The 11,920-nt window shown below is 43.9% G+C and overlaps 1 protein-coding gene across 1 annotated transcript; it reads right to left on the reverse strand.

Annotated features, from left to right (window-relative positions):
* Nucleotides 1-1,658: 1,658 nt before the first annotated feature.
* LOC133420189 (zinc finger protein 239-like) lies at nucleotides 1,659-11,564 on the reverse strand. Its single transcript, XM_061709791.1, has 2 exons — nucleotides 11,454-11,564; nucleotides 1,659-4,528 (listed from the first exon to the last, which is right to left on the reverse strand). Exons 1-2 carry the CDS (start codon nucleotides 11,541-11,543, stop codon nucleotides 3,803-3,805), a joined length of 816 nt encoding a protein of 271 aa, XP_061565775.1. The 5' UTR covers nucleotides 11,544-11,564; the 3' UTR covers nucleotides 1,659-3,802.
* Nucleotides 11,565-11,920: the final 356 nt, after the last annotated feature.

Genomic DNA, 11,920 nt, shown 5'->3' on the forward strand with positions numbered 1-11,920 from the left:
TTGCATAATTACATGTTCAGCGTTTTCTGTTTTCTTACATATAGCACAAAGCTCTGAATTTACTTTTCCCAATAAAAATAAAGTCTTATTTAGTCCAGTGTGATCAAATCTTAATCTTGTTAAGACTACTTCCTCTCTTCTACTTATTCCCTTGATACTCTGTGTTTTGACTGTGTTTTGTATTCTATAATAAGTTCTGCCCTTACTGTCCTCGTCCCACTTCTTCTGCCAAAAATCAGATTTTTTTATTTTTATTATTGATTTAGCTTCACCTTTTCCAAATGGAATATCAGTGACATGTTTTGAGCTTAATGCTGTTTTTGCCACTTTATCTGATGTCTGAGTTTTTTTCCCCCTAAACTTTATTGAAACCCGCTGGTCCACAGTGTGTTTGTGTGGGTCTCCTTCTCCCTGAACTGACACTGCTAAAGGAAACACTTAAAATGCTCCAAATTACGTTAAGACTTTACTCTAATAATATTATCAGATAATTTTCATCATTTTCCGCTTTTTCTTTTAAAACTACAATTTGATTCTTATTACTTTCCCTGAAAAAACCTACATTATTCTTGTAAAGTTGACTTTATTCCCATAATTTACAGTTTTGTTCTTGTGAAATGATCTTATTGTTTTAACACAAATTCAATGTCAACGTTGTTTTTTTCCCCTTTGTACCTCTTCATCTGGTTTATGCTGTAGTTTCAATTCAATTCAATTTGAATGACATTTGAATGTGGAGGTCAATGGAGAATGATTCGTCTTCAGAGCCTGTCGTGGTCAGAAAAGGAACTGCAATTTTGTTCCTTCCAGGTTCAACATAGAATTTTTTTTTTTTAGCTTTTTTTTTTATTAAGTCACTTCAAAGTATCAGATGTTATGGATTGAGGTTTATAAGGCTTTTTCTTCCAGAGTTGTAGCTTCTTTGGGTCTGGTTTTCCAGAGTTCTGCCTTGTTTTCAGAGTTGTGGCTTGTTTTGGTCTGGTTTTCCTGAGTTGTGGCTTATTTCGGTCTTGCTTTCAGAGTTGTGGTCTTTTTTCAGAGTTGAAGCTTGTTTTGGTCTCTTTTTCCAGAGGTGTGGCTTGTTTTGGTTTTGTTTCCACAGTTGTGGCTTGTTTTGGTGAATGAATTTTCTGCAAACCGGCCACTAGGGGGACGTCCCAATTTGTTTGCGGTGGTTTTTGAAAACCTTATGTCCATAACTAACACCATGCCAAATATCAAAAACCTGTCACCAAGAACACATTCTTTATGATTTTTGACATATGCCCTCCCAGCAAGTGGTAACTTGGGTCTTGGCCTTGTTCTGCCACAGCGGGTTAGCTAAGCTGATCAGTTATCAAAGGCTATTAATAATTGTATAAATAATTAGTAATAATTAATAAAGTCAACTATTTATCAAATTGAATTATCAAAATGATAATAATTCTCGTATGGGGCACCACCCCGGGGCCTTAATCCAGGGAAAAATGATAACTTAACAGCAGAAAATCAGTCTCAGATGATTAAGGTTTAAGTATAGTATAATATAATTGAAGGGTGAGATTCGAACACTGGCTCTGCTCAAACAATCAGATGTGACCAAAATTGCATGAAATAACAACAACAACCACTCATTAAAAATCAATCAGAATTTATTTACATACGGGTATCAAAGCAGATGTAAATAAATACCCAAATAAATCCTGATGGCGCACTACATTATTATAAAACCATTAATTAACCAGAAAACATCAATAGAAATGAAATGAAACTTAAATGCATGGAATGAAAAAGAAATCAAGCGATAACAAACATGACATCAACGACCATCTACGGTTTAAAACATTTAAAGATGGCGGGGCGTCTGTGGTATTTAAAGATGGCGGAGCCCCCTTTGGGCCACGTGCGATCAGACAGGATGGTGATCCCGATGTTTAAACCGTGATCAACTGGCGAAACGGTGCTTTAAAACGTGAATGACTAGCAGAAAGTGGCGACGACAAAATAATCGAACACAATAATGATAGCAATGATAATGATGTATGCAGTAAACTCAGCTCTGAACACAGATTTAGCTCTGAAACGCTCTAAATTAAACCAGTACACTCAGACTCGAAACCTCACGCCTTCCGGTCGGAATCGGGAAGCTGCGGGTTCTGTCGGGGGTTCCAGTCCGATGCGGCCTCGTTTCTCTCGGCTCCTCCATGCGGCTCGGCTTGGCTCAGTCCTGCAGGGACCTCACGGGCAGGACGATCCTGCAGGGGTTCCCCGGGGCGGGCAGCCGCTCAGCTCCCTCTCCACGTTCCTCCTTCGAAAAGAGATGCAGTCTTGCTGCATGCGCACAGCCGGGTAGATCTCTCCGATCACGGAGGCTCTTGACGCGCCTCCAGGCGTGCGGGGACAGTCCACTGGAATCAGGGCCTTCGCCGTCTTTCACCAAGGCGCGGGCTCACGGACCTGGAAGAGTCTGGCTTCCCCCCCCCCAAAGGTCAAATCAAAGATCAAAGGTTGATCGGAAGTGAGAGAAAAAGGGGCAGTGGCGGCGTTTTGATCCAACGCGCGCTGCGGTGATGTCATCAGTGCCTCTCTCGGGATTGGGTGCACGTTGCTTGTAGGCGCCGCCGCCCCCCCCCCCCCAAGCAAGGCATGCTGGGGGTTATAGTCATGGATCTATAATATTAACTGGATACAGTGCCCAAAATGGCCGCCCATTCATTTCAATGCATTCTACTCAGCCAGCGCATGTGCCGAAAAAATCTCGGACTTCCGGGTTTACTTCCGCATACACTGGCCCATAGAGCATGCGCAGTTGAGTCACCTCCCATGATGCTCTGGGGCCTCCCATCATGCCCCGGGGCAATGACGCGAATATTAATATAATATGTATTAATATATTAATTAATGTATATTATTAGATGTATAGTATTACATATATTATTAATGTATTAATATAATATAATTACATAATATATATTAATATAATACATCCATGGAGTGCACGGACAAAACGTCAGCCGTGACGTCAGGCCCAGAAAAATACTTTTCTTTGACTTTTCTGGCCGTTATAAAACATTTTTGACAGATATAAAGTCCATGACTTAAAAATATAGAATACAAAGATTAGTAATTGCCGGTGATTACAGCTGGAGGTGTCCTGTGAACAGTTTTAGAGGCTTCTCTTTTACTATTGCAGTCTATGGGAAAAAAGCTTTCTGGGCCCCATGGGATTTTTTGTTGCAGTACCGCGGCTGGCCACTGGGAAAGATCGGCACACCTTCTGAGCGCGAGACTGGGGGGCTGGTTATATTTCATGCCAAGGCGGCCATTTTAGGAGGCACATTATAGCCGATTTTCGGCTGAGCAGTTTCAAAGTTGAATATACACATTCACCAAATGTTCATACATTTATAAGTTCAGAGTTCACATGAGCATATGGGCGTGGTCCAACAGCCTATAATCACTGAGTTGAAGATGAGAAGTCAGGAAGAATCAATGATGAGACAGATTCAGCTGGTTCACGGTCCGATGATGGTTTATTGCAGAGTAAATATCACCAACATGAGCAGTAGCCCGGGCTCAGTCTGAAGTTTCACTGAAAAGTTCCATCTTTTCTACAGTCGGGGCCTGAGGTTGTTCCTCCCCTCCTCCTATTATTTGGTGTATTTTCCCCAACATTCCATGTTCACCAACTTCCCTCAGCCCACATGTCCACCAGTCTGGTCGGAGCTCCGCCCACGTCACACAGTCCTTGTATCTGGTTGGAGCGTCGCTGTAGCGGTTCTGGAGAGTCCAGTCAGCAGGACCGAACCAGGTCCTGGTACGGTCACCCCTGCGACGGCTCCTCTGCATGATGTTTCCGTTGATGCTGTCTGAGGCCGAAACTCTGGTTGAACAACTTCCCGCAGAACTCGCACCAGAACACTGTCTCCCGGCGGTGGGTCTGCTGGTGGACGTCCAGGCTGTACTTCTGGGCAAAGCTCTTGCTGCAGCTGGAGCAGCTGAAGGGCTTCTCCCCGGAGTGGATGCGCTGGTGCTTCCTCAGCGAACAGGGACGCGTGAAGGTCCTGCCGCAGTCCTGGCACCAGAAGGGCTTGACCTGGCTGTGGGTCTGTCGGTGGTTCCGGAGGTTGCTGCCGTCCCTGAACGCCTTGCCGCACTCCTCGCACCGGAACGGCTTCTCCCCGGTGTGGATGCGCCGGTGCACATTCAGGTTCGCGGACTTGGAGAAGCTCCGCCCACACTGCTCGCACCTGAAGCGCTTCAGTCCGGCGTGGACACGCTGCAGGTGCACGGTCAAGCTTTCCTTCTGCGTGAAGCTCTGCCCACACTGGTCGCACATGAAGGCGTCCTTGCCGGTGTGAACGTTCTGGTGGCGCTTCAGGTGCGTGGAGGTGGAGAAGCCGGTGCCGCACTGATCACAGCTGTAGGGTTTCTCCCCGGAGTGGACCTTCAGGTGCCTCTTTAGACCAGACCCGAAGCTGAAGACCCTCCTGCAGATCTGGCAACAGTGGACCGGTTTCTGGAGCGGTTCCTGCTGGGTCTCCGGTTCCTGAAACACAATAACCAGAGGAACTTTACGTCTAAATCGTCTTACAGCTAAACTCAAAACCTCCGAACTGTGTCAAATCTCACTCCCTCAAAGGGTCAACAACTCCAACCTGATTCCGGTGTGAATCCAAGGTTTTGGGGGTTTTAGGGGTTCGGTTTAGCACCAGAACTCGTAGAATCATCCAACGACAACCTGGCGGCTCGTTAATCATCAGGTGGTGGATTCCTTCTTGACTTTTAACAAGAACTAAGCGGGAAAATGGCATGTCACCACAAACCGGCATCGTCAGAGGTCGTCCTCCCCCAAACCACCATCAGAGGTCGCCTTCCCCCAAACCGCCATCAGAGGTTGTCTTCCCCCAAACCACCATCAGAGGTCGTCTTCCCCCAAACCGGCATCAGAGGTTGTCTTCCCCCAAACCACCATCAGAGGTTGTCTTGTAATAATAAACACTTGGCCGAATACCGAATAATGGTTCTTCGCAGTTTTTTTTTAAATTTATTTTGCCAATTTTTTCACCATTGCATAAATCAAATAAATGTGCAGTGAAATATCCGCCAGTCTTATTGTATTTTTTCTCATAGGCCTAATCCTTCCTTTTCCCCCGTTCAAATCCAATTAATCGGGTTGCGGTGGGGCGGGGCTAATCTTTGCAATTTGAAGCCTTGTATAATAATTGTAAAAATCTGGGTTATTTTCTTGGAGGATCTCCAACATATCAGACAGTGAGAGTTCTCGCCCCTCACTACACACTGTCCGCTGTTTGATTGCGTCATCACACGCCGTTATTAATTGTTCGTTTTTTTCCCACTTATTCCACCGAACACGGAAAGTGTTTTTTTGCTATTTTCGGCCAAACAATTTCAGTTACTGAACATTCGATGCATCACTAATTATGGGTTTACTAAAAAATGTATAAAAATCTTGGTGGCCTGGCCCCCCCTCCCACCAACCCGTCCCCCCTCTTTTAGTGCAGTAGTCACACACCCTCATCACCAGGGGGCAGGACTGAGGTAGACTCGCTGTGCTGCCTGGGGGCATCTTTACAGGCCTTAACAAGAAATCAATCAGGCAGCTGCAGCTGATCCAGAACGCTGCCGCCAGAGTCCTTACAAACACCAGGGCTGCGTCCGAAATTGCATACTTCCACCCTAATGAGTATGCAAAATGAGTATGCGAGATTTTTTTGTGCATCCGAAACATTAGTACGTACTGTAGTGGTAGATGGACTAATAATCATTTGATTGAATGCTATTAGACGTAGAATGTTTTCAAGTCCAAACACTGAAGCTGGGAGAGAAACACCTGGGCAGTTCTCAAGTATAATGCTGATACATGTGTGTGTAACCTGTATGTAACACAAGTTTGCAACTCACTAAACTTTGAATAACCCTAAACTGTGATTGACCTTAAAACCTGTGACTGGGATATGGATGTATGGCCTTCAGGCCATATAGTCTCTCACGGTCGGAATGAAAGAAGGCTTTCAGTCTCTCACAGGAATGTGAGGGGAGTCTCAGCTGACTGAAGGAGGGATTTTCTTATGGGAAGTACCCGCTGAGTAGGAGGGCATCAGTGGACGGTGAAACAGCTGAATCTGTCTCATCATTGATTTTTCGTGACTCCTCTTCAATTCATTGATATAAGTATTAGGGGTGGGCGGTACACCGGTGTCATAGTCATCACCGGTGTGAGACTGCGCCACGACATGGATTTTGCCATACCGTCAATACCGTAATAAATCAATTATAAAATAATAAGCCTAAATAAGGCATTAAAAACGTCGGTGATATGCAAGGTTTGCTGCCGTGTTGTGACAGCAAGAGGTGGAAACACAAGCAACCTGTTTCATCACTTAAAAAACACGCACGCCCGTGAATATGAAGAGGCAACCCGGGCCAAAGCGAGCGCAAGCGGGACCAGCAGCTGCTGCTGGGACCGCTGCTCCGCTGGTGCTGGACCAGCACCAGCGGAGCACGTCCCAAGACTACACAGCTTTCAATGCAGGCATCGTTTACTGCTACACCTTACGACAAGAGTAGTAAGAAATGACAGGGCTTAAAGTATTCCCGCACCGTGCCGGATCTCCGGCGTACAGAGTTTTTTTTCTCGGCGTGCGAGTTTGACTGCTTTAAAAAAAAAAGGTTTGAGAGAAAAAAAAAGTTTGAGTCAACCGAGTTCGTCTACCAATGGAATGAGAGGAAAGCAGCTCTGGCTCAACCAAACTAACACTAGCCAATCAGAAGTAGAGCTGGGCGGGTCTTTGACGGCAGCGGAGCGCAGAGCGCTGTTTCAACCTGCTGGAATACCAGTCACCCACTTCAAGATGGAGAAAAAATTAATGAATGTCGGTTTATAAGAATCTTTTTGCCCAGAAGAAAAAAAGAGTGACAAAAAAATACCCATAACCATGTTCTTCTCTCGAAAAAACACACCTGTACCGCGGGCTTTAGAAGAAAAAGACGCTGCAGCGCGAGTCGGGATACAGCGGCTCAGAAGAGAAGGGAAATACGTGCGAGGCGGTGCTGATCTCCGCAATCTGAAGCTTTGTATAATAATTATAAAAAAAAAAGGGTTGCTACTATGTGAATATCACTTATCACGGGTTCTTTTTGGAACGTAACCCTCTCGAAAAACAAGGGATTACTGTATATGAATACTCATGGCATAAACCTGTCAAGTTTTGGATTTAAAATTAAGGGAAATTTTCCACCACCCGCTGTCCAACCAGCCCAACCGAGGTCCAGTATTAGATTTTAAGACAGGTTTACAAAATATTTAAAATATAATATAATAAAAGTAAATATAATATAATATAATATATATATATATATATATATATAAGATCTTTTGGTTTTTTGCCAAATAAATGAGAATGCATAATACTCTCCCATGTCTCTTTTTGATAAGGATACTACCATTTACTTATTATATTATAAAAATATTAACCTTATTCACATAAAGGGACAGGATAGGCTACTCCTCCCAAAACGTACCAAAAAATACCGTGATATTATACCGTCACCGTTCAAAAGATGAAAAATACCGTGATATTAATTTTAGGTCATATCGCCCACCCCTAATAAGTATTATACTTATTTAAAGAAGTACAGTTGTTTGGACATCTAGACGAGTCACAACAGTACTCAATAGTATGCTCTATCCATACTCATTCCGGAGGATGTATTAGTGTGGATTGATGGACACTAGCTAAGCAGAAACTTCCCACAATGCAGTGCAGCGGTGTTTGGTTGCTAAGTGATACGTATATGTCATAAGTATAATATTAAGTATAATAATATTATTATTAGGGCTGTCAAACGATTAATTTTTTAAATCGCGATTAATCGCATGTTGTCCATAGTTAACTTGCGATTAATCGCATATTAATTGCACATTTATTCACACATTTTTTGCTGTTCTAAATTACCTTTAGGTATTTTTTTAAAATGTTTTTAATACTGTTACCAACATGAGAAAGGGCAAATATGCTGCTTTATGCCAATGTTTAATCAACTTTCCACAAAAAAAAAGATTTTGACCTGAACATTCCTTCTTAAGCACAAACACAATGTTGTCCCCAACTTTACACTTGTAAAGACTAACTTAAGATTCCTTGTTTTTTTAAGCAGCTCAATGTAAAACAATGAACCATATGCATCACAAACATTGTACAAGAAGTGCATTGGTCAGTTACATTTTCCATGTATTTATGTCTAACCTCATATGGAGGAAAATAAAAGGTTCAAAAAATATCCCCTTCTCCTAAGTGGGATCAAAACGCATTTTTTGCAAGCTGCTATCCAACGTTGTCTGTTTTTGACAAAGGGGGGGGGCGCGGCGCGGCGCGGCACTCTCTGCAACAGTCGTATGTTTGGCTGCAAGTGGTATTTGAGACTCGACGTACTTCGATGGTAATTCATTTCAAATTGACAGTACATGCAAATAACTGACTAACTAAGTCTTGTCCAGCGAACCATCTGGCATCTTTTTGAAAGTGAACTTGCCGTTCAAAAGTCCCTTTTCATTCTCCATCTTTCCTAGCTTTTCAAAAAAGTTCACGCAGTAATCCACCATACTGTAACATTTCACAGACCAGGCGGAGACGGGCTCTTCTCTTCCACTCGCCAGTTTATTGCCAAGAAGGTAACGAACAGGTTTACAGCCATAAACAAAGAGCAAGGCAGACTAGGGCCCAGTCCCATAACACCCCATACCCCTACTTTTCAGCCCTACCCCTAAATTTTGCACGTTCCCGTGAGGGTAGTGGTGTCTCAATTCCTCTTTTCACCTAGGGGGAGTGGAGAAAACGAGTGTAGTGGCTATGAATCTGGCCCTACGGATCGAGGGTTTTCGGATGCTCACTAGCTGACCTAGGGCCAGAAAAATTTCCCAGAATGCTTTTCGTCATTTGCAGACCGAATTAAAAAAAGAAACATGGCGGACATTTCTTATTTTTTAGTAAATAAAATACATATAGAGTTAGTTTCTGCATAAAAATGCGTTTTGATTACATTTCTAGCAAGAAATATATATTTTACTTTCATAATATTCACTCAGTGAATGTACATAATCACTCGTTTGCCCGTTGTTGCGAAGTCTTTTTCAAATCTCGCCAGAATAAAGGCTGATTTATGGTTCCGCGTTACACCAACGCAGAGCCTACAGCGTAGGTTACGCGGCGACGCGCGCCGTACGCCATACCCTACGCCGCAGGCACTGCGTCGATTTAACGCAGAACCATAAATCAGCTCCCAAGCCGGCAGGGAGTTCTCATCCCGAAATTTTCGGAGCAAATTTCTTAACAGGCGTAGCTACAACTGTTAGATTTAATCTATTAAACCAAAATTTATCTTCCTAAATGATTTATTTCAGCCAGCGGTAATTCTCCACAGAGCTGCAGGTTTGTCCCCGGGACAACGGCGCAGGTTGACACGGCGATCACGTCTGTACTCCGGCCGTGAGCTGCGGTGGCTCTTATCGCCGAAAACATCGGATCAAATTTCTTAACAGGCGTTATTTGGATAAACTGAGCCCAGGTTGGGGATCTTAACGGTTATCTTTACCTGAAAAAATATTAAAACTTAATAAAGTGGCATATTAAAGGAGCATGAGGCAGGATTGAGGCAGGATTTATGAAAAAAATTCGTATACGTTTTAAGTTTTCTAGTAATAATGTCAGATGAAGTGTTCCAAACCACAAAGAATGAGCCCTCTAGTGTATCTGTCCGTTGCCTTGAACAGGCTGTGTGCTGCAAAATGTGCTGCAATTCCGGACCGGAATTTCCCGCGCTGTCCTGAGGATGTGACGTCAAATGACGCTGCATGCGCGTTCTCCCCGTTCTCCCGTGCCGGCTTCGCTGTTGGCTGCAGTACCCCCAACGGCCGTCGTGGTGAAGGGTGGCGCTAGAGAGTCTCATTTCTTAAAAGGAGCCTCATGCTCCTTTAACAGCGCTACAGCTGAAATTAAAACAGCTTTTAGCTGTCGGCTTCCTGATATGGTGCGACGTACGTGCAAACGTAACTACGCAGTCGCTTACGTAACCGAACGTGACCACGCAGTGACGTAGCACGCAAAATTTAGGGGTAGTGCTGAAAAGTAGGAGTAGTGGGTGTATTGGGACAGGGCCCTGGGAAGATTACAAGGGCCCTAAAATTTGTGGCTTGAATTTTAGGGGTAGTGGTAGTGAGGGAGGGCTAGTGGTAGAAAGTAGGGGGTGTACTGGGATTGGCCCTAGAAATCTCACTTCCCAGGCTGATTCCCAACAACTTGAATTAGAACCCCTGAAGAAGGAACTAGGGGCTCAGCCCTCCCTCCCTCCTCCCACCACCAGCTCCCTTCACGACATCACATGCAGTCCTGTGACAGACAGAGAGACGAGAGAATACAGGCGGATCTCCCCAACTTTATAACTCTCATATCAGGGTCGCTACAATACTTTTCCTCAAGCTACAGTGCCGTCGACTCCCAGAAATTATGTAATCCGCTTTTTTTTGCTTTTTTTTTTTTAATCCTGCGCGTTAATCGTGCGTTAAAAAAAATTGTCGGCGTTAAGAGGCCGTTAAGTTAACGCATTATTAACGCGTTAACTTTGACAGCCCAAATTATTATATAATATTCGTATAATATTAAATAATGTCATCTTGTTTCGGCTAGGATAAACGGGAAATAGCGGAGCGGTACTGCTACTGCGACACGTCACTTCCTCCCAACGGCAGGAAGTGACGTGTGCGCTCTTAATAGTGCGTCCGAATTAATGCACACTACTGATATTTACTCAAAAGTGTGCCGAATTTTAAGTATACTTTTTAGTATATACTGTTTAGTATGGCATTTCGGACACACCACAGGAACCTGGACACATTCCACCGGTCATGAAATCAGTGGTTTCCAGAGTTTAAAATCTTACTGCTGGTCTACAAAGCACTGAATGGTCTTGGACCAAAATACATGGTTGATCTGTTAGTTCCTATGAAGCTCCCAGACCCCTGAGGTTCATCTGGATCTGGTTTGTTGTGGTTCTAGAACCAGAACCAAGCAAGGTGAGGCAGCGTTCAGTTATTCTGCTCCTCACTGGTGGAACAAACTTCCTGTAGACCTGAGGTCTGCTCCAACTGTAGATCCTTTAAATCAGGGCAAAAAACATTACTGTTTACTGAAGCCTACTCCTAAATTAAATACTTACCTGCTGTACTCTACTGCCCTTACTTTTAACAACTTGTGCTTTTATTATTTTACCTCTTTTCTCATCATTTTATTTCATTTTATTTGTTATTTAAGCGTACTCTTAAATTAAATACTTTTGAAAACCGTGCGAAGTTATGGAAAAAACAGGAAAGTCTGAGTGTGGCAACACAATCGTTTCACTCACAAAAAAAAGGGGCTAAAAAAATGTCACCACCAGGACCACGCGTGGACACTCACCTGCACACCTGCAGACGAGTCTGGGTCTTGGTCTGGGTCTGGTCCTGGTCTAGATCTAGATCTAGTTCTCCTCTTCTGCTCGGGGTCCATGCTTTCTGCTCAAACGCTCACTACCCACGAGCTCTGCAAGCCGCGCATGCTCAGTTGCCGTCCGGGCTCATGGTGCGTTCACGTAGCTCGAAAAACCGCAGGAATCTTAGGCCACTTTTACACATAGCCATACAAAAACGGAAATTTCCCCTTCTACGTTTTGAAAAATACCATAATTTACACGAACCCGCATAAATACGCTGTTAAGGTGCTATGAGCAGGGTTGTGATCGAACCTGATCACCCCGGATCTGTTGATCGAGCTGGAAAAGTTAAAGAAGGACAGAAGACTGGGACATAATTTAATAGTCTTCTGCAGAAGGAGAAGTCAGCCTGATCCTCTGAGTTCTGGCCATTCTGTGTGTGAGACTAGGTTTT

This window comes from Cololabis saira, chromosome 20 (genome assembly GCF_033807715.1).
Source record: "Cololabis saira isolate AMF1-May2022 chromosome 20, fColSai1.1, whole genome shotgun sequence".
Classification (NCBI taxonomy): domain Eukaryota; kingdom Metazoa; phylum Chordata; class Actinopteri; order Beloniformes; family Belonidae; genus Cololabis; species Cololabis saira.

Excerpts from the sequence above, each read along its gene's own strand:
- LOC133420189 (XM_061709791.1), bottom strand. The coding sequence starts at position 11,543 with ATGGACCCCGAGCAGAAGAGGAGAACTAGATCTAGATCTAGACCAGGA. Across the intron at positions 4,529-11,453 it reads ACTCGTCTGCAGGTGTGCAG|GAACCGGAGACCCAGCAGGA; the intron begins GTGAGTGTCCAC and ends ATTGTGTTTCAG.